This window comes from Nyctereutes procyonoides, unplaced genomic scaffold (assembly GCF_905146905.1).
Source record: "Nyctereutes procyonoides isolate TBG_1078 unplaced genomic scaffold, NYPRO_anot_genome, whole genome shotgun sequence".
In the NCBI taxonomy this organism is placed as follows: Eukaryota; Metazoa; Chordata; class Mammalia; order Carnivora; family Canidae; genus Nyctereutes; species Nyctereutes procyonoides.
In genome coordinates this window covers 22,360,332-22,384,003 of record NW_026575135.1, presented here as the reverse complement: position 1 = coordinate 22,384,003, position 23,672 = coordinate 22,360,332, and the positions used below count along the sequence as shown (strand labels likewise).

Genomic DNA, 23,672 nt, shown 5'->3' with positions numbered 1-23,672 from the left:
TGCACTAGCTGCCTCTGAATTGTACCCTTTAAAATGGCTAATTGTATGTTATGTGTATTTTACCTCAATTAAAAAAATACTTAAAAATTTAAGGTTAAAAAAAGCTAGAGCACTCTACTATTTCCTGTTATCCCTGCCAAACAAGTTTCCTATGTATAAAGTCTGAAAGCCTGTTTTTAGATAAGTTGATTTGAGTGAGGATCTTAATTCCTTGGCTCATTGTAAGATGTGACAATATACTGGATAAAGTTGAAAGGGCCATGAGTATTTCTGTGGTTGACATCAGACTGTCTTCCACCACCATTCTGTCTGTACTATCTCCTAGCCAAGAATACTAAACATTCTTGCACTATTTTCATATCTCTTCTAGGTAACTTTTCTGATTGGAAGTCTTCCTGAGGTAGAAGGTCTTTCCAAGATCCAGCAATAACTTCCAACCTAACCTCACTTGCACTTAAGATAGAAGAATTGGGGCCCAAGCAAATGACCTTTTATTACCATTGGCTTGGGGAGTAGATCATATCAGGGCACAGAGGACTAGGTGGCCTGAGGGTATTCGAAGTAGCTTGACTGGAAGTCTAGGATGATAGAATCAGAAGAAATAAGCTGTTTCCTAGGTTTATTCCTCTCAAAAAATTGAAAACAGGGATTCAAGCAGATAGATCTATGCTGACATTCATTGCAGCATTTTTCACAATAGCCCAAAGGTAAAAACAACCATGTTTCCAACATCAGTTGAATGGATAAACAAATTGCAGTATATCCATGCAAAGGAATATTATTCAGTCATAAAAAGTAATGAAGTTCTGAGACATGCTCCAACATGAATGATTCTTGAAAACTTTATGTTAAGTGAAATAAAGCAAACACAAAAGGAAATATTGTATGATTCTACTTACATGAAATATCTAGAATAGACAAATCACAGAGACAAAAAGTAAAGTTCACCAAGGACTGGGAGGAATTGGAGACTTTCTGTTTAGGATGCTAAACAAAGTTTGGAAATATGTAATGGTGATTGTTGCACATTGTGAATGTAATTAATGCCACTGAATTGTACACTAAAAAAGGATTAAAATTTTATGTTATATGTATTTTACCACACAACAAAATTTAAACTTTTCTCTAAAACCCTTGCCAAGTCCCTGTTCTATTTCCTTACCAACAGGTGGTGTCTATAAGAATGAACAGAATGTGGATGTCTCTGATGTGAGTGATTAAAGCTCCCTGCAAGGGGGATCCCTGGGTGGCTTAGGGGTTTGGCACCTGCCTTTGGCCCAGGCATGATCCTGGAGTCCCAGGATCAAGTCCCACATCGGGCTCCTTGCATGGAGCCTGCTTCTCCCTCTGCCTGTGTCTCTGCCTGCCTCTCTCTCTCTCTCTCTCTCTCTCTGTCTGTCTCTCATGAATAAATGAATAAAATCTTTAAAAAAAACCTCCCTGTGAAATGCATGTGGTTGCTGAGGCCATGCTGCATAGCAGCATCTTTGACACAAATTGGGAGTCCCTTGGCCCCTGAAATAGTAAAGTTTTTATTGACCCCAAAATATCAGAAAGCATTATATTAAGTGGCCTATGTCTATTTGAGGGTGTTTGGATTCATGTTTTAAAATGAAAATAATGGGGCAGCCCCGGTGGTGCAGCAGTTTAGCACCGCCTGCAGCCCAGAGTGTGATCCTGGGGACCCAGGATCAAGTCCCACATCAGGCTCCTTGCATGAAGCCTGCTTCTCCCTCTGCCTGTGTCTCAGCCTCTCTTTCTCTGTGTCTCTCATGAATAAATAAATAAAATCTTTAAAAAAAATAAAAATAAAATAAAATGAAAATAATGTTCTTGGTTTTTTTCTGTTTAAAAGATAAAATCTATGCTCAGTAAGTCCAAACAATACAGAAATGTATGAAGAAAAAGTTTAAATTACTCAATCCCTTGTAGAAAACCAATGTAAAATTTGGGAATATATTCTTTCAGATAGCTTTCATGTGTATATATGCATACATGTATACATAGAGATCTGATGATAGATATATGGAGGACGGGAGAGAGGTGGGAAGAAAGAAAATAGGAGGGAAAAAAAGAAAAGGAAGGAAGAGGAAACATTATAGCATGTTTTCAGCCTCCTTTTTATTTACTGGTTATATATTGTAGTCTTCTTTCCATGTCCATAAATTTAGGTCTATAAAAAAAATTTAGGTCTCTAACATCATTTTGAAAGAGTGGCATATCCAGTTGTGTTGGTGTACCTTAATTTATTTAACTAATCCCCTATTTTTGTTCCATTTTCTTTTGCTAACATAAATACCATTTGTGGAAAGAGCCCTGGTACATACATTTTTTGTCTCTTCTTCTGATAATTATTTCCTTAGAATAAAGTCCTAGAAGTGAAGTTTACTTGTGAAAGGGTAGCTGCATTTTTAATGCACTTAATATTGCCATATTGCTCTCTAGATAGATTACATAAATCTATAATCCCACCAAAAATATATGAGAATTCTTTTTTTCCCCACATCCTTATCAGTACTGGATATTAATAATCCTTTAATCTTTAGAAATTTAATTGGTGCAAAATGGCATCTCATGTAACTTACCTTTCTTTGATCACTAATCAGGTTGAATCATTTTTTGTGTTTATTTTCCTTCCTCTACCCACTTTATTTCCTATTTATAGTTATTTTGTGAGTCACCTGTTCATATTCTTTGCCCTTTTTTCTTATTTAAAAGTACTCTGTATATAGTAAAAATAATAGGTCTTCTTTTGGCACATACATTACAGTTACTTTCCCCATTTTTGTCTTTTGGTTTTTGTTTATATATTTTTTTCTGTGTAGAAGTTTCTAATATATGTGATCGAATCTGTCCGTCTTTTTAGGATTTGTGCTTTTAAGGATTTATAGCTTTAGGATTTGTGACATATTCAATAGTCCTAACCCACACAATTATAAAAATATCTTCCTATTCATTCTTTTCTATTTCTAACTAGTTCATTTTGACTATTTTCTGCAGTATTGGATCTCAGCTTTTGTTTATGGATTTGATTTTAACATCCCTTCATAGGGCTTTCTCTGTTACCTTCATGGTACTCCTCACTCTATCCCTTTCCTTCTAGAACCAATTCTATACCCTCAGCCACTTGACTTATGTACCAAATAGCTAACTCCAGCTCCCAACTACTGCCTCATCCATATCTATCCAAAGAGATTGGAAAGGGGAAAGAAAATCCTTTTTTTGTTTTGTTTTGTTTTGTTTTGCCTTCAGTCTTCTTCTAGGCACTCTGATACTGACCTTGGTAATATAAACAAAGTTATAGTTTGTAGAGAATAAGTAGTTATTCTGGAGTTTCTTTCCACTACCTCTTCTTTCCACTACTGACTAACCATAACATGTTTTCCACTGGATCAGTGGAATCTTTGTTCTCTTATAAACAAGCTTACCTATAGACTTAGCTCTTCATTAAAAAAATGCTTTTTTCTCCCTACCTTGATTCAAACATGAATTTCCCTGAGAACATCCCTTTTCCTCCATCTCTCCTATTCCACATACCAAAAGCCTAAAAATACTGCCTTCATTATCCTGTACCACTTTTAAGCCATTACTTTTTCTCCCTCATATAGTCTTTCCTCCTGTGATGCTTATGACTTCTGCCAATACTCCTCTTTCATTCTTCTTGTCGGTGACATCTACACAACCTCTGACTTCTTCACCTCATTCACTGAGGATTTTGAAACTTGGCTCCTATTCTCCCTCTCCACTCAATCCCTACTATTATCTTAGGTAGTATTGGCTTCTTTTATGCAAGATCTATCACCGTGGATGATTTCAGATATCTGAAAAAATATGTCTTTCAGGTGATCTCTTGTACTCAAAAAACCTTAATCTCTCATTTCCACGTCACCATCCAGAATGGTACCCCCTTGTCATGATCTCTGATCACACACTTTATTTGTCCATCCCTATTGGTACTTGACTCCTGCTTTGCCTGCTTTCTTATCTTAGGAAGATTTACAAACCCTCAGCTCTCTTTTTCTCCAGTCTGTCAATCCTTCATGACTTGATTTCCTTTCCTTTCTTGCCCCCTGTCCGTACCAAGCTCATAAACATTCTCAATACCTTACTACTCCTTGTTCTCTTTAATCACCAAGCAAATCTCATCTTTTAAGTAACCAAACCTCTGTTCCTAATCTCAGAGTACCAAGCAGTTTTTGGAGGTCAGAGACTCATTAAAAACTCGGAGACTCCAACAACTTCCAGGCGTCCAGTGCCACTTGGATGATTTTTTACTAATTTGTGATCAGCTTCATACTTAATTCTGCACATTAACTGTTAAAGAATTCACCACTCTCAGGCCTTCTACCATGCCCCCGTCTACCCTCAATATGCAGCAGATGATAGTCTTCAACTTTACTGAGAAAAATTCCAACTATCAGCTAAATACCCTTTTCCATTCATAAATAGCCTACGTTTACATCCCCGAAAAGGGTATCACTTTTTTTTTCAATACTCATCTCTGTATTCTAGATTCCATCCCTTCCTACTTCTGCAGGAACCTCTATGTTCTCCTTCTTAATACCTGAAACTTATCTTCCTATGTGGTTTTTTCACCTCAGTTCAAGTTTTCCCTTTCTTTAAAAAAATACTTAGCACATCCATAAAATGGAATATTATTCAGCAGCAAAAAGAAATGAACTATCAAGCCACACACAGACACAAAAGGAAGAACTTTAAATGCATATTGCTAGGGATGCCTGGGTGGCTCAGTGGTTGAGTATCTGCCTTTGATTCAGGTCGTGATCCTGGGGTACTGAGATTGAGTCCCACATCACGCTCCCTGCCGAAAGCCTGCTTCTCTCCCTCTGCCTATGTCTCTGCCTCTCTCTGTGTGTCTCTCATGAATAAATAAACAAAATCTTTTAAAATATGCATATTGTTAAATGAAAGAAGCCAAACTGAAAAGGCTATATATACTGTATGATTCCAACTATATGACATTCTGGAAAGGGTAAAACAGTAAAGACAGTAAAAAGATCAGTGGTTGCCAGGGGTTTAGGGAGAGGTGGAGAGAGAGATGAAGCTTTGGTGCACAGGAGATTTTTAGGGCAGTGAAACTATTCTGTGTGATATTGTCATGGTGGATTCATTACAATATGCATGTTTCAAAACCCATAGAATTATACAATACAGAATAAATTCTAATGTAAACTATAGACTTTAGTTCATACTAATGTATCAATATTGGTTCCTCAATTGTAACAAATGTGCTACACTAATGTGGGATATTGGAGTAGAAAGGAGAGAGAGAGTATAAGGAACTCCATGTACTTCTGCTCAATTTTTCTATAACCTAAGACTATTTTAAAAAAGACTTAATTTAGAGGTGCCTGGGTGGCTCAGTGGTTGAGCATCTGCCTTCAGCTCAGGATGTGATCCCAGGATCAAATCCTGCGTTGGGCTCTCTGCAGGGAGCCTGCTTGTCCCTCTGCCTGTGTATCTGCCTCTCTGTGTGTCTCTCATGAATAAATAAATAAAATCTTTAAAAATAAATAAATAAATAAAAATAAAAAGACTATTAATTTAAAATAAAATAGTTAAAATAACCCTTAGTCCATTAGCCAGAGGCAACCAGTAATAATAATTTTTATATTTTACTTTATTCATATATTTTTAAAAGCACTTAGAGCTATTCCTGCATTACCCTCTGGCCATTACCTGTCTCCATCAGTCCAAAATACTTACTGAGCATCAACCATATGTCAGACTTTGAGTAAATATTAATGGTTGGAGGAAAACAAAAGAGACTTGTTCCCTACCTTCAGAGACTTGGCCAACTCAAGGAGGAGCCATATAAGTAAACAGGCAATTACAGAGATCTCTAACTCCTCACCTTTCTTTCATTCTTCAACCTACTCTCTGTAATCAGACTCTGTCCTGTCATATCCACTGAAACTATCCTAGCCAAGGTCACTAATGACTACCTTGCTCTTATGTCCTTACCCAACTTCTCTGCAGATTTTAACACTTAAACTCCACTTTTGCTTAAAGTTTTCTTGTCCATTGGCTTCTGTTAAATAACCCTTGTTTTTTTCTTCCTATTTGATTGCTTTTTCCTATCAGCTTGGCCATAGGTACTGGTGTTCTTCAACCTCTCTTATTGAACCTCTTCCCCATCTGTATAATTCCCCTGAATAATCTCATGTATTTACATGGCTTTAACTACCACCTACTTACTAATGACCTCCAAATCCATCTATCCAAGGAATCCTTTGTAGCTCCCTCCCACCCACAGCCAAAACTAAAAATATTTTATAAAAACTATCTATAGCTATGTCACAGCACCTCAAGGAGTTCCTCAGTTGCCACCTCTACCCTCCATTCTGAATCCCCTTCCTCTCACCTGATATCCCAGTTTCCATCCTTTTGTCTAGTACCTGGATTTGCCTTTCAACCTTAACTGGATGTTTGATTTCAGTTTCAGAATTATGCATAAATGCTGTCTCAGATTGTGCTATACTGCAGCTCCAAGCCCACCCTGCCTCACTCCTGTATCCAGCCAAGTCCAATGTTCTCAAACATTACTTGTCTGGAAGGGGAGATTAGAAACCAGCTCAGACATCTTACCTAAGCTTCAAAACTATATATGTCTACTTTCATTGCTATCTGTAAGTCCTTCAAGTATCTCCAATTCAGCCTGTCAAAAACTTCTTCCTGATAGGTATCCTATCTCAGTGAATAGTGTTATCATCTATCCAGGGGCCCAATTAGAAATATAAAATTTTTCTTAACTCTTTGCCTCGGTCACCCCTCATACCATGTTGTATCAATTCTACCTTCCTATATTTTCAAATCTTCCCCTTAATTTAGTATTTATTGTTACTGCATCATTTCTCTTGTGAATTACTGAATGGCCTCCTAACTGGTCTCCCTGCTTCTCATCTTGCTAGTTCCAATATATTCTCCATGCTGCTACCAGAGGACTTTCTCTGACACAAATCTATTATGGCACTTCTAGCAGAAAATTGCTATGACTAGGGACTGCATGTAAATGGCAATGCAGGATCTACCTCATGCCTACCTCTCCAACTTTTCTCTCATCACTCACCAGCTTCAGTTTCAAAGAACATGCCAGTTTAAGAGCCCAATTCTATAAAAGCCTCAGGAGATGCTATGTAATGAATTATCTTAAATTACTGAACTCACAAACTTTCAGAGCTCACAATTCTGTGATTGGTCAGGTCTGGGGCTTGGCTCTGAACCTGACCATACTTGATCACTGCTATGACAAAACGCCTTCTAGGCGGGATATAGAAAAGAGCCAATATAGCTTAATACAAACTCCCTTTTCCCAACATAGCATGACGAGGACAGTTCTGACTGTACTTGACATATTGGGGCCCAACACAGGTAGCACCACAACTACAAAGAACTAGAGAAATATCCTTGAGAGTTCTGGTATGGATTGGAGAAGTCTGTCACTAACATGACACTCCAGGATGGAGATAATAGTGTTTCAGGGCCAAATTGAGTCAGAAAAAAATATTTACCCAAGGCGCCTAAAAGCCTAGCTGAAATGGAGAATGAGAGTCTGTATCTAAAGGAGCCAGGAAAATGTTAGTGAATATTAGGTCCAAAGATTGAGACAAGGGCAATGACCATGAGGATTAGAAGCAATAAGGAACCAGGTATGCTGATGGGTTAAGTAAAATGATACAACCTTACCTCTATCATACAGTATTCCTCTCTAACCCTGCGTGGAGTTAAATAGAAGTAGTGCAACACAGTGATATCACTGTACTTAAAATTCTGTTCCCTTTTCAGCACCCAAAATCAGGGCAGCTAGAGAAAAAACTTTTTCCAGACCCCATTTACTATTATGGAGCAATTACCTACCCTTATATCCTCAGGTTTGATTATCATGGATTTGGGACTTGGAAGAGTAGAACCTAAAGATGGCCACTGATCATTCCGGGTAGCTGGGGAAGAAAGTGAAGCAGAAGGGTCTGTCAAGCAGTGCTCAGTTTGTCTTCTGTGGGATGGATCTTTTCTGGCCCAAGTGAATGGATGGTCCAGGTCAGAGCTACAAAGGCCTTAGAAACCAGCGCAGAATTTCCTCCGTTTATCTTGATTTTCTCTTCCCATCCTCCTCCTAAGAGTTCAGAGTTCTCATCATATTACAGAAGTTGTCCCCACATCGGTCTTCTGTAAAGTGTCAGACTGCCACTGAGAAGTTTGTTCTGGCTTTTATGTTCCAGGAAAGTGAAAAGGTCGACTTCTCCTACAACAAACTGGCTGATCCTAAGTTTTCATTTTATGACAAGACTTTGGTGGAAGCAGTGAAAACAGGAGACCGCTGGGTGCACCTGTTTTTCCTCTCACTCTCATTGTGCCATACTGTGATGTCGGAAGAAAAAGTGGAAGGTGAGGAGGGGTCTAAGGCCTCACTGACTGAGCATATGTCATAGAATCTAGGATGGCTAAAGGGGGCTTGGTTTGATATCATTTGTAATGACTTAGTCTAAGAGCTTTCTAATAGGGAACATTGTCTAGCAATGAAACGGATAGACAAGTAGTGAGTTTATAGTCACTAGAGATATTCATGTAGAAGACAACCTCTTATTCTTAAAGAAGATTCGGTCATTGGATAGGAGTCAAACTTGATACTACCTAGAGAGCTTCTGCTCTTGAGATTCAGCAGTGTTCTGTCACAGAGCCTATCTGAATTGTACCCAAGATCAGCCCCATTTTCTCTGACAAGACTTCCTAAAGGATGAGTTCAGTTGTCCTCTTCTTGCTTCACAATTTTACAGTATCCCCACATATCCTAGTTTCTAGTTTCTTTAGTAATCAATATGACTATGACATCCATGAATTTACTCAAACCTCTTTTAGAAATAATGAATGGGAAATGACTGATTAAAAATTAAGGCTTTTGGGGCACTTGGGTGGCTCAGTCAGTTGAGCATCTGACTCTTGGTCTTGATCCCGGTCTTGATCTCAGGGTCATGGATACAGGCCCCAGGTTGAGCTCTGCACTGGATATGGAATCTACTTAAAAAGAAAAAATTGGGGATCCTTGGGTGGTGCAGCGGTTTAGCGCCTGCCTTTGGCCCAGGGCGCGATCCTGGAGACCCGGGATCAAATCCCACGTCGGGCTCCCGGTGCATGGAGCCTGCTTCTCCCTCTGCCTATGTCTCTGCCTCTCTCTCCCTCTCTCTCTCTCTCTCTCTCTCTCTCTGTGTGTGTGTGTGACTATCATAAATAAATAAAAATTAAAAAAAAATTAGGAAGACGTGTGTGTGTGTGTAACAAATCAGAATTTAGGCAACCAAATAAATTATATCCTTTAAAGTCAATATACCTTTAATATAATACTACCCTTAGTAATACCTTATATTTGTATATAACTTTAGAGTTTTACAAATTGATTGCATTTATGTTATATCCCACAATCTTCATAACAGCCCTCTTAAGTAAACAGAACAAGAAAAACGACCTCAGTAGTATAGAGAAGGACACTGAAGCTAAAAGAGATTAAATGAGTTGCCTAAAATCCTATAGTTAAGAAGGCAGAGATAAGAAGCCACATCTCATGTCTCTTGACACCATGAGATCCCACCCCACCACAGGTGTCTCTGGACCTGACAGTCTAACAAGTTGCTATTATTTGAATTATATTTGGAATTGTCCTTGTTTATTGCCTTAAGCGACAAGGTAGGAAACAAGTAAATAGTCTCATTATCCCATAGATACATCTTATGTCTGACCTAAATTATATGTCCCATGTGCCTTATTCACAATTATAAGATTATAATGATACATAACTGTTTTTAAAACTCAAATTAACCTTCAGAAGAGAAATGATCCAAAATATACCTCAGGTTGTGGTGATATTTTAAAAGATGGGTTATGCATTTTTCGGTGCTACATTGTTTGCATTGATCAGTGCAGTTTTTATTTTATTTTTAATTTTAAAGATTTTATTTATTTATTCATGATAGACATAGAGAGAGAGAGAGGCAGAGACACAGGCAGAGAGAGAAGCAGGCTCCATGCCGGGAGCCCGACGTGGGACTCGATCCCGGAACTCCAGGATTGCGCCTTGGGCCAAAGGCAGGCGCTAAACCACTGAGCCACCCAGGGATCCCCACAGTGGAGTTTTTCATTCCATTCTCTTTATGACCAAAATAGTTTTTTTGACCAAAATAATTTAAAGCAGTTATTAGAATACAGTGGTTTGTGAGAGAAAAAAAAATAGTATATGTCACAACTGAGGATTGAATTCAAGGATTTTTGTTGTTAATTTTCTGAAATGTTTCTTCACAATCTAGGAAAGTATTTTTTCAACTATAGACACTGAAAACTATGAGTTAAAATCAGCTTATAAATGGAAAAATGGGAAAGAATAAATTTTAATTTACTCTGCTGTAAAAAAAATTAAAGAAGAGTTACAGAAATACCTTGAGTAACATAAGATTGAAAGACTCATTCTTTTTTTTAATAATAAATTTATTTTTTATTGGTGTTCAATTTGCCAGCATACAGAATAACACCCAGTGCTCATCCCATCAAGTTGAAAGACTGATTCAACAGAGTGAGTCATTTAGCTTCCCAGGGTAAGAGTTTCAAAGGTGAAAATAGTCATTTATTTTTTATATTTTATTTAAATTCAGGTAATTAACATATAACGTATTATTGGTTTCAGACATAGAGGTCAGTGATTCATCAATCTTATATAATACCCAGTACTCATTACATCACATGCCCTCCTTAATGTCCATCACCCAGTTATGCCATCCCATCCTGCTCCACTCCAGCTTTTTCCTATGACTAAGAGTCTCATGGTTTGTCTCCCTCTCGGATTTCATCTTGTTTTATTTTTTCCTCGCTTCCCCTAGATCCTCTGTTTTGTTTCTTAAGTTCCATATATGAGTGAGATCATATGATAATTGTATTTCTCTGATTGATTTATTTCGCTTAGCATAATATCCTCTAGTTCCAAACATATTGTTGCAAATAGCAACATTTCTTCTTTCTTTCTTTCTTTCTTTCTTTCTTTCTTTCTTTCTTCTTTCTTTCTTTTTTCTTTCTTTCTTTCTTTCTTTCTTTCTTTCTTTCTTTCTTTCTTTCTTTCTTTCTTTCTTCTTTTATGGCTGAGTCCATTATATATATACCACATCTTTTATCCATTCATCTGTTGGTGGACATCTGGGCTTTTGCCGTAGTTTGGCTATTGTGGACATTGCTGCTATAAACATTGGGGTGCAGGTGCCCCTTCAGATCGCTGTATTTGTATCTTTGGCATAAATACCCAGTAGTGCAATTGCTGGGTCATAGGGTAGCACTGCTTTCAACTTTTTGAGGAACTTCCGTACTGTTTTCCAGAGTGGCTGCTCTAGCTTGCATTCAAACCAACAGTGTAAGAGGGTTCCCCTTTCTCCACATCTTCATCAATACCTGTTGTTTCCTCATTTTAGTCATTCTGAGTAGTGTGAAATGGTATTTCATTGTGGTTTTCATTTGTATTTCCTTGATGCTGAGTGATGTGGAGTAGTTGTTCATGTGTCTGTTGGCCATTTATTTGTATGTCTTTGGAGAAATGTCTGTGCATGTCTTCTGCCCATTTCTTGACTGGATTTTTTGTTCTTTGGATGCTGAGTTTGATAAGTTCTTTATAGATTTTGGATACTAGCCCTTTATCTGATATGTCATTTGCAAATATCTTCTCCCATCCTGTAGGTTGCTTTTTGGTTTTGTCAACTGTTTCCTTTGCTGTGCAAAAGCTTTTTATCTTGATGAAGTTCCAATAGTTCATTCTTGTTTTTGTTCCCTTGCCTTTGGAGACATGCCTAGTACGATGTTGCTGCAGCCAAGGTCATAAAGGTTGCTGCCTGTGTTCTCTAGGATTTTGATGAATTCCTGTTTCACATTTAGGTTTGTCATCCCTTTTGAATTTATTTTTGTGTACTGTGAAAGAAAATGGTCCAGTTTCATTCTTCTGCACGTGGCTATCTAATTTTCCCAACACCATTTGTTGAAGATACTGTCTTTTTCCCATTGGATAGTCTTTTCTGCTTTGTCAAAGGTTAGTTGACTACAGAGTTGAGGGTCCATTTTCGGGTTCTCTATTCTGTTCCATTGATCTATGTGTCTGTTTTTGTGCCACTACCATACTGTCTTGATGATTATAGCTTTGTAATACAGCTTGAAGGCCACAATGCTGATGCCACCAGTTTTGGTTTTCTTTTTCAATATTCCTTTGACTATTTGGGATCTTTCTCTGGTTCCATACAAATTTTAGAATTATTTGTTCCAACTGTATGAAATAAATTGATGGAATTTTGATAGGGATTGCATTGAATGCATTGATTGCTTTAGGTAGCATAGACATTTTAACAATGTTTGTTCTTCCAATCCATGAGCATAGAATGTTTTTCTATTTCTTTTTGTTTTCCTTAATTTCTTTCTTGAGTGTTCTATAGTTTTCTGAGTACAGATTCTTTACCCCTTTGGTTAGGTTTATTCCTAGGTATCTTATGGGTTTGGGTGCAATTGTATTTGGGATTGACTCCGTAATTTCTTTCTTCTGTCTCATTGTCAGTGTATTGAAATTCAACTAATTTCTGTGCGTTGATATATCCTGTGACTTTGCTGAACCTTACATGAGTTCTAGCAATTTTGGGGGTGGAGTCTTTTGGGTTTTCCATATAGAGTATTACATCATCTGCAGAGTGAAAGTTTCATGTCTTCTTTGTTAATTCAGATGCTTTTTATTTATTTTGTCTGATTGCTGAGGCTAGGACTTCTAGTACTATGTTGAACAGTGGTGGTGGGAGTAGACATCCCTGCCATGTTCCTGATCTTAGGGGAAATGCTCTCAGTTTTTCCCCATTGATAATGATATTTGCTGTGGTTTTTTTATAGATGGCTTTTATGATATTGAGGTATGTCCCTTCTATGAAGAGCTTTACTGAGGAAAAGATGCTGTACTTTATCATATGCTTATTCTGCATCAGTTGAGGGGATCACATTGTTCTTGTCCTTTCTTTTATTAATGTAGTGTATCCCATTGATTGATTTGCAGATATTGAGCCATGCTTGCAGCCCAGGAATAAATCCTACTTGGTCATGGTGAAAATCCTTTTAATGAACTGTTGGATCATATTGGCTAGTATTTTGGTGAGAATTTTTGCATCCATGTTCATCAGGGATACTGGTCTGTAATTCTCCTTTTTTGTGGGGTCTTTGGTTTTGAGATCAAGATAATGCTGGCTGTATAGAATGAGTTTAGAAGTTTTCCTCCAGGGATCCCTGGGTGGCGCAGCGGTTTGGCACCTGCCTTTGGCCCAGGGCGCGATCCTGGAGACCCGGGATCGAATCCCACGTCGGGCTCCCGGTGCATGGAGCCTGCTTCTCCCTCTGCCTGTGTCTCTGCCTCTCTCTCTCTCTCTCTCTCTCTCTCTCTGTGTGTGTGTGTGTGTGTGTGTGTGAGTATCATAAATAAATAAAAAAATAAAATTAAAAAAAAAGTTTTCCTCCATTTCTATTTTTTTGAAACAGCTTCAGAAAAATAGGTATTAATTCTTTAAATGTTTGGTAGAATTCCCCTTGGGTAGAATTCCCTTTTGGTAGAATTCCAAGATGGGAAGTCATCTGACCCTGGACTCTTGTTGGAAGACTCTTAATTACTGCTTCAATTTCCTTTCTGGTTAGAGGTCTGCTCAGGTTTTCTATTTCTTCCTGTTTCAGTTTTGGTGGTTTATATGTCTCTAGGATTGCATCCATTCCTTTTAGAATGCCTAATTTGTTGGCATATAGTAACTCATATTATGCTTTTATAATTGTTTGTACTTCTTCAGTGTTGGTTGTGATCTCCCGTCTTTCATTCATGATTTTATTTATTTGGGTCATTGGGTCCTTTCTCTTTTCTTTTTGATAAGTTTGGCCAGGGGTTTATCAATTTTATTAATTCATTCAATTCATTCAAAGAACCACCTCTTAGTTTCATTGATCTAGTCTACTGTTCTTTTGGTTTCTATTTCCATTGATTTCTGCTCTAAAATCTTTATTAATTCTCTTCTGCTGGGTTTAGGCTTTATTTGCTGTTCTTTCTCCAGCCCTTTTAGGTATAAGGTTCTTATTTCTTAAGAAAGGCTTGTATTGCTATATACTTCCCTCTTAGGACCACCATTGTTGCATCCCAAAGGTTTTGAACAGTTGTGTTTTCATTTTCATTTGTTTCTGTTAATTTTTTAAATTCTTCTTTAATTTCCTGGTTGACCCATTCATTCTTTGGTAGGATGTTCTTTGGCCTCCATGTATTTGAGTGCTTTCCGTATTTCCTTTTGTGATTTTCAGTTTCAAACCATTGTGGTATGAAAATATGCAGGGAATGATTCCAATTCTTTGGTACTAGTTGAGACCTGATTTGTGACCCAGTATGTGATCTGTTTTGGAGAATTTTCCATATGCATTCAAGAAGAATGTGTATTCTATTGCTTTAGAATGGAATGTTCTGTATATATCTGAGAAGCCCATCTGGTCCAGTGTGTTATTCAAAGCCCTTGTTTCCTTGTTGATCTTCTGCTTAGATTATCTGTCCATTGCAGTGAGTGTGGTGTTAAAGTCCTCAACTATTACTGTATTATTATTGATATGTTTCCTTAATTTTGTTATAAATTGACTTATATAATTGGCTGTTCCCATGTTAGGGCATAAATATTTACAATTGTTAGATATTCTTGTTGGATAGACCCTTTATGATATAGTGTCCTTCCTCATCTCTTATTATAGTCTTTAGCTTAAAATCTAATTTGTCTGATATAAGGATTGCCACCCCAACTTTCTTTTGATGTCCATTAGCATGATAAATGGTTCTCCACCCCCTCACTTTCAGTCTAAAGATGTCTTTGGGTCTAAAATGAGTCTCTTACAGACAGCATATCAGTGGGTCTTGCATTTTTATCCAATCTGATACCCTGTGTCTTTTGATTGGGGAATTTAGTGCATTTACATTCAGAGTAACTATTGAAAGATATGAATTTAGTGCCATTATATTACCTGTAAAGTCATTGTTTCTGTATATCGTCTCTGTTCCTTTCTGGTCTGTGTTACTTCAGGACTCTCTCTTCACTTAAAGGATTCCTTTTAATATTTCTTGTAGGGCTGGTTTGGTTATCACACATTCTTTTAGTTTCTGTTTGTTCTGGAAGTTTTTTATTTCTCCTTCTATTTTGAATGACATCCTAGCTGGATAATGTATTGTTGGCTGTGTATTTTTCTCATTTAGCACCCTGAATATATCATACTGGTCCTTTCTGGCCTACCAGCTCTCTGTGGATAGGTCAGGTGCCAGTCTACTATTTCTGCCCTTGTAGGTTACAGACCTCCTGTCCCTAGCTGCTTTCAGGATTTTCTCTTTGTCTCTGAGATTTGCAAGTTTCACTGTTGTATGTTGGGATGTTGACCTATTTTTACTGATTTTGAGGGGGGTTCTCTGTTCCTCCCAGATTTGAATGCCTGTTTCCTTCCCCAGATTACGGAAGTTCTCTGCTATAATTTGCTCCAGTTTACTTTCTTCCCTCTTCTCTCTTCTCTTCTTCTGGGATCCCAATTATTCTAATATTGTTTCACTTTATGGTATTATCTCTCAAATTCTCCTCTCGTGATCCAGTTGTTGCTTATCTCTCTTTTTTCTCAGCTTCTTTATTCTCCATCATTTTCTCTTTTATGTCACTAATTCTCTCTTCTGCCTAATTTATACTAGCAGTTAGGGCCGCCATTTTTATTGCATTTTATTAATAGCCTTTTTTATTTCAACTTAACTAGATTTTAATTCTTTTATTTCTCCCAGAAGGGATTCTCTAGTGTCATCTATGCTTTTTTTCCAGCCCAGCTAGTATCTTTATAATTGTTATTCTGAACTCTAGTTCTGACATCTTACTTATGTCTATATTGATTAGTTCCCTGGCAGTCAGTACTGCCTCTTGTTCTCTTTTTTTGAGGTGAGTTTCTCCATCTTCTCATTCTTTCCAGAGAAGAATAGATGAATGAGATAACAAAATACTAAAATGGTGATGGGCACTGAGGGGGGCACTTGACGGGATGAGCACTGGGTGTTATGCTATATGTTGGCAAATTGAATTCCAATAAAAAAAATTTTTAAATACTAAAATGGCAACAATGACCTCAGAGAAATATACACTAAATAACTCAGAAGAGATTTGAAACTGAAAAGAAATTTTTTTTAATAAAATATAATCAGACAGGTGAACACAATAGAGCAATTCACTGGATCTTGTGTGTATTTTGGTCCATTTGTTAGAAAACCAGATCCCAAAATTTTAATGAAAGAAAATCTTATATGTCCAAAACCTTTATATGTCCATAACCTTTATATGTCCATAAAAATTAAATACAATGAAAGGATAGAGTGTAACTGTAAAAGTGAAAATTAAAAGACAAAAAAAAGGAATACAAACATATAGGTGAACAGAACAGACCAATATACTATATCCCGAGTGTATTTTGATCTGTTAGAAGACACTACATCTCAAAATTGTAAAGAAAGAAAACATATATATACAAAAATAAAATTAAATACATTGAAAGGATAAAATGTGACTGTAAAGATGAAAATCTAAAAAGATTTTAACAATGGATGCCTGGGTGGCTTAGCAGTTGAGCATCTGCATTCGGCTCAGGGTATGATCCTGGGTCCAGGGATGGAGTCCCCCATGGGGCTCCCTGCAGGGAGCCTGCTTCTCCCTCTGCCTATGTCTCTGCCTGTCTCCCTCTGTGTCTCTCATGAATAAATCTTTTTAAAAAAGACTTTAGGGGGGATCCCTGGGAGGCTCAGTGGTTCAGTACCTGCCTTTGGCCCAGGGCGTGATCCTGGAGTCCCAGGATCAAGTCCCACGTCGGGCTCCCATCATGGAGCCTGCTTCTCCCTCTGCCTGTGTCTCTGCCTCTCTCTCTCTCTCTCTCTCTCTCTCTCTCTCTCTCTGTCTATCATGAATAAATAAATAAATAAAATCTTAAAAAAAAAAAAAAACTCTAGAGATGCCTTGGTGGCTCAGCGGTTGACCAGTCTGCCTTTGGCTCAGGTCATGATCCCGGGATCCTGTGATCAAGTACCACATCAGGCTCCCCACAGGGAGTCTCCTTCTCCCCTGCCTGTGTCTCTGCCTCTCTGTGACTCTCATGAATAAATAAATAAAATCTAAAAAAAATAAAATAAAATAAAAGTTGAACAAAACAGAAAAAAAGGAGAAAAAAAGGAAAAAAAGCAAATATGATCAGACAGGTGAAAAGAACAGAGCCATACAATAGACTCTGGTTAAATTTTGGCCTTTTAGAAGAAACTACATCCCAAAATTGTAAAGAAAAACTTACATATATACAAAAATAAAATTAAATGCAATGAAAGGATAGAATATAACTATAAAAATGAAAATTAAAAAAGTTTTTTTAAAGTTGATACAATAAGAAATTGGTTGAAAGAGGAAAGAAAAAGATTAAAATTTAAAGACTAAAGAATCATGGGGAAATAAACGATGACTTCTATATGCTATATTCCCCTGGCATTGGAGTTTTTTGCAGTTCTCAATGATTGGCAAACATGGTCTTGGCTGGATGTTTTCACTGCTATTCTGAGGGCATGGCCTTTTGCGCTGATTCTCAAGTGTCTTTGCCCGTGATGGGGGTGAGGAGGCGGGAAGCATAGATTGCACTGCCCTGGCTAGGGTGTCAGGCTAAGTAATCAGCTCCAGATTGCTCTTTGTGGCTTTTGTTTCCCAAAGCCTTTCTGTGTAGCTTTAAAGGATGAGAATGCAAATGGCAGCCTCCCAATCTCTAGCCTCTAGCGGGAAGCTTGCCCCCCCACTTCTGTGCACCCTCAGGGAAAAGCAGTCAGTCACTCCTGTCTCACTGGTTTCTGTCTGCGCTCTGTGCTCACCCAACCCATGACTGAGCATTTCTTTCTCAGGCACACAACCCTGTTTGTGTGCCTTGCAACACACTTCTGCACCGTTCTTCCCAGGGGAGGAAGGGAGGTCTCACTGGTTCTGCTGTTTGTTAGGCCCCTGCTCTGAAAGCAGTCATGCCAACTGTAACAGTTCCAGGTTAATGGCAGCCACAAGCTGAGAGCCCACTTCTGGGCTCACTGATTCCAGCTGGCTTCCCCGTTCCAATGTCTGGGAACTCTGTGCACTCAGGCGCCCCTCGGTCTTCCTGAAACACACTGTCCCACCTAGGATTCTGCCTCTGCTTCACTGCCTGAGCACCTTTCAGGCATGGGCGTCCCTCACCGAAGCAGACTTCTAAAAGTTCTGATTTGCACTCAGCTGCTATGTCATGTCCCGGTAGCTAACTGATGGAGGATCCCTCCCCGTCAGTCCCTCCCCGCAAGGTTTATTTTCCCATGTATCACCTCAGATTCATTTCTTCACACCTCCTACCTTGCAGAAAGTGATCGCTTTTCTCTTTGTAGAGTTGCAGCTATTCTTTTCTTAGATTTTCAGTTGAGTTTGCAGGTGTTTAAAATGATTTAATAGCTACCTAGCTGAATTCCTGGGACCAGACAAAACTAAGGTCTCCTACTCCCACAATACTCATATATATATTTTTTTCAGTCTTATTATCATCATTCCATTTGTCATGTTCTATATATCCTATCCTTATTGTCCTATTTTATAGGAATGTTCATCAAAGTGTAGCCAGTCTTATGTAGGAACAATTTACACAGAACAACCTACATGAAACTCACCCAGGAGATTTGTTAAAAATTCAGTTTCCTCCTCCCTCCTCCCAAATTTCATGATTCTAGATTCAGTAAGTTTGAGTAGGGCCCAGGAACTTGCATTTTAACAAGCACCCTGACCCATCTTTACCCATTAAAATCAGAGAATGAACTATGTTTTGTTCATTTGTGTATATTGCATGTCCCATGTACCTCTGTAATACTGACTCAGGTCTGTGAAATACACTGAAAATATTGGAAAGGAGAAAAAAAAAACTGACCTGTATACAACCTGGCCTCTTAGAGCCAAACTTGTGAGGAAGTTTGAAGAAAAATGTCCCCCCTTGGGCTCTATCTTTATATAAGCCCCTTGGTGTCCCTTCTGGATTGATTTCAGCTGCACATCTCTGTGGGCTCTGGTTGCCATCTTCTCTCCTTCCAGGTAATCTGGCGTACCAGGCCCAGTCCCCAGATGAAGGTGCCCTTGTCACTGCAGCCAGGAACTTTGGCTTTGTGTTCTGTTCCCGCACATCTGAGACAATCATGGTAGTTGAAATGGGTGAGACCAAAGTCTACCAACTGCTGGCTATTTTGGACTTCAACAATGTGCGCAAGAGGATGTCTGTTATTGGTAGGTGCCCCTCCTGGTAGGTCCTCTCCCCTTATTTGTCTTTTTTTTTTTTTTAAAGATTTTATTTATTTATTCACAAGAGACAGAGACAGAGAGAGGCAGAGACACAGGCAGAGGGAGAAGCAGGCTCCATGCACCGGGAGCCCGACATGGGATTCGATCCCGGGTCTCCAGGATCGCGCCCTGGGCCAAAGGCAAGCGCCAAACCGCTGCGCCACCCAGGGATCCCACTTATTTGTCTTTTATACACATTCATATACAGAGTTCCTTTTATATGCACACAAATGTTTTCTTCCACTCACATGCTTTCTCAAAGGTATCATGCCTCAAATACAAACACAAGGCCATTCCTACTTTCTCCCTCACATACTCTATATATTTTCTCCTTGGGAGTCTGCTACCATATACTTCTTTATTGTTCCTGAGTCATGGCTTGTCTGAACCCCCAAAGCCAAGATAAGAACAGAGAATAAATCCATAAACCCTGAACTTAGAGTAGAGATAGGGGCACACAATATAAGAGAAATTCATACTATCTTACTCTCAATTAGTTTGAGCCTCAGACTGAAGAGGAAGAGGTCATTCTTAATTCTTGGTCCTTACTGGATATGGACCTTGGTCTGGAACTTGGACTTGGGAAGCTAAATGTGATTCTGCATCAGACTTCCACAGATGATATTGAACCCATAGAAAAGCTGGTTCTGTAAGGTCTCCTCCCACTCTCACCAGCCCTAACCTTCTGTGACCACTCATTGAGTGCTTAGCCCCCAGAAGAATCAGAAACAAATATCATGGGAACAACCTCATGCCATCCCTCAGTGGCCCAAACAAGTTCTTGTAACAATGGATGTATATAGTTACTCTGCTTTATTTGTTTATTCTTAGTGAGGACACCTGAAGATCGAGTAATGTTGTTCTGCAAGGGTGCAGACACCATCCTCTGTCAGCTGCTCCATCCATCCTGTAGATCCCTCAGAGATGTGACTATGGAACATTTAGATGTAAGTGTTAAGGTTGCAGGGGAGGGAAGCTGTGGGTGGCTCTTTGTACATGGATTATGTTTTCACATATGTCTTTACATCCATGTATTTCTGTATGGATGTGTTTATGTCTCTTTAATTGACAAGAATTAAAACTACTTCATTCTGTGGTACTCCTACTGACTACATTGCTAACTTCTGTGTCAAGAAGTTAGATGACACAGGATGAGGAGTGTGTCTGTAGGATGTTAGATGACACAGGATGAGGAGTGTGTCTGTAGGAGCACTTACCACAATCAACTAGTATTCTCTGTGATTCCTGGCTCAAGAGGTCCCATGGTCAGACCTAGAATTTGCTTTGGAATTGGGCATATTGATATGGGAAGCCCTATCTCACCAGCTATGATGAGAATACACATCTTTGAAGGCATGGAGCAGAAAGCACCAGATGTGGGCTATTTAGGGAAATGTTTTTTGTCACTGTCTTCTGTTAGCACAAGATTAGAATCCCCAGGGGTAACCTCCCGCCCCGACTACCCTACCCTACTTCCACCATCTAGTTAGTAGGATTTGAGATCTATCTGAAAGACAGTGGCTCCAGCCTTCTGGCACTGGAAAGGAAAACTAAATCTATACCCTCCAGGATTTCTATTCATGAGTAGAAACTAGGTATATAAAGGATTAAGGGAATAGTACCGAGGATGGGATGGGAGGGCAGATCAGAAAAAGAAATTTTTTTAAGAAGAAATAGATTGGAGAAAATGCTTGGCTTGATCCACATTAACAATTAATCAGAAGCCAAAGAACACATAGTCAATAAGCGCATGAAAAGATACCCAGTTTAATTTGCCCATAGGGAACTGCAAATCAAAACCTCAAGAGACTACTTCACAACTGCCAGGATAGCTAGATGATCAGATAATAATAATTAATGGCAAAGATATAGAAAAATTGTAACCTTCATACATTGCTGATGGAAATATAAAATGATGCAACCATTTTAATGGACTAAGCCACCCAGGCACTCCATGTGGCAGCCATTTTAGAAAACAGTCTGGCAGAAAAAGTTAAACATAGAGTAATCATGTGACCTAGCAATTCCAGTCCTAGGTGTAGTCCCAAAAGAAATGAAAATATACATCCACACAAAAATTTGTACACAAATGTTTAGAGCAGCATTATCTATAATAGTGAAAAAGTAGAAACAACCCAAATGCCCATCATGAATGGCATGGATAAATAGATCAATAAAATGTATGTCTAAACAACAAATATTATTCAGTCCCAAAAAGGAATGACCTACTGATACATGCATATGAGTCTTGAAACATTATGTTAAGTGAAATAAGAGAATCACAAAAGGCCACATATTGTATAATTTAATTTATATGAAATATTCAGAATAAGCAAATCTATAGAAATAAGTAGGTTAGTGATTGCCAAGTGCTAGGGGAAAAGAAAATGGGAATGAAGGCTAATGGGTACAGGATATCCTTTGGGAGTGATCAAAGTATTCTGGAATTAGATAGTAGTGATGGATGCACAACTTTATGAGTATAATTTTTTAACCACTGAATTATATACCTTAAAAGTGTGAATTTTATGATCTATACATTATATTTCAAGTTTTCAAAAAAAGTCCATGCAGTATTCCATACAGGACAGTTCTTATGTCCTATCCTGGTTCCCAGAGGCCTCAGTATTTTTTATGGGCTACTCTGAAAAACTTATCTTTTAACCTTCCACAACACATTAATTAGAGTGTCTTCTCAGAGAGCAGGCTGGCTCCAAAGGGGGCATAAAGTTGTTTCAGATCTTTTAACCTACATCCTGCCACCCATTTTAATAGACACTCATAATGGAGCCTGACTACACTACAATATGTTAACTGCTGATGATAAACTTGTAAGAGTGAAGCTTATACTTAGGAGTCAAGCTTCAAAAAGTCCTACAAAAGCACAGCTCTAAGCCCTCTAAGACAGAAATCACCAAACAGTTCATATAAAAACAAGGGGTAGGGATCCCTGGGTGGCTCAGCGGTTTAGCGCCTGCCTTCGGCTCAGGGAGTGATCCTGGAGTACCAGGATCAAGTCCCACATCAGGCTCCTGGCATGGAGCCTGCTTCTCCCTCTGCCTGTGTGTGTCTCTCTCTCTGTCTCTGTGTGTGTGTGTCTGTGTGTATGTGTGTGTGTGCATGTGTGTGTGTGTCTTTCATGAATAAATAAGATCTTAAAAAAAAAATAAAAGCAAGGAGCAGTCAGGATTTGGCCTCAGGGCCCTAGTTTACCCACCATAATAGAAAAGGAAAAAAAAAACACAAGTAAAGGGTAAGTAAGAAATAACTTCAACACAGACTGCTAAATTATTTGGGTTTTTTTTGTTTGTTTTTTAAATATTTTATTTATTTATTCATTAGAGATGCAGAGAGAGAGAGGAAGAGACACAGGCAGAGAGAGAAGCAGGGTCCATGCAGGGAGCTTTGTGGGACTCGATCCTGGGACTCCCGGGTCATGCCCTGGGCCGAAGGCAGGCGCTAAATCGCTGAGCCACCCAGGGATCCCTAAATTATTTGTTAAATGGATTAAGAATCTGTATGGGGCTCCTGGGTGGCTCAGTTGGTTAAGCGTCTGCCTTCAGTTCAGATCATTACCTCAGGGTCCTGGGATCCAGCCCCGTGTCAGGCTCCCTGCTCAGTGAAGAGTCTGCTTCTCTCTCTGCCCCTACCCCCTGCTTGTTCTCTCTCTCTCTCTCTCTCTCTCTCTCTCTCTCTCTCTCTCAAGTAAATAAAATCTTTAAAAAAAGAATCAGTGTGTTGTTAGCTTATAAGATCTCATTTACTATCCTATGCAAGAGCAGCTTCTGCCATATTTTTTCCTTCTAAGAAGTCTCTGAGATCTTCTCTCAGGCTTCTTTTCATAGCTTCATCTGCTAACACTACAGAGGTTTAAGGGATGGCATTCCATACATGCACTGTTTTATGTTCATTTTACCTGACAGCTAATGTCACTCAGGAGTTTCACAGGGAACTAATACAGAATATCAAGAAGATAAATTCTTTTTCTCTTTGTTCTTATAATGCTAAAGTGAATTATTTTGCAGTTCACTATGATAGTGATCATGTAGAATTTTTATTCATGTGCAGTTCTCAGTACATAAAAATCTTCTAACCCACCCTCAGTTGGATTAGAGTTCTGCCCTTAAACTACTCACTCTAATCTGGTTCACCTTATGACCAAGACTATACTTGCAAGATAGTTAACTGTGGTTAGTTAGGATATATTGGTGGACACAGAACAAAACAATACTAATTCACCCAGAGAGCATTTCAGTAGTGAAA

General features: G+C 38.6%; 1 protein-coding gene across 1 annotated transcript in view; it reads left to right on the top strand.

Moving 5' to 3' along the window:
* LOC129494568 (phospholipid-transporting ATPase FetA-like) overlaps positions 1-23,672 on the top strand; it is a 105,820-nt gene that overhangs the window by 61,095 nt on the left and 21,053 nt on the right. Inside the window, exons 13-16 of the mRNA XM_055301496.1 lie at positions 1,169-1,209; positions 8,241-8,406; positions 19,167-19,355; positions 20,241-20,356. Of these exons, the coding sequence (XP_055157471.1) occupies positions 1,169-1,209; positions 8,241-8,406; positions 19,167-19,355; positions 20,241-20,356 (512 nt within the window). The remainder of the gene's footprint in view (positions 1-1,168; positions 1,210-8,240; positions 8,407-19,166; positions 19,356-20,240; positions 20,357-23,672) is intronic.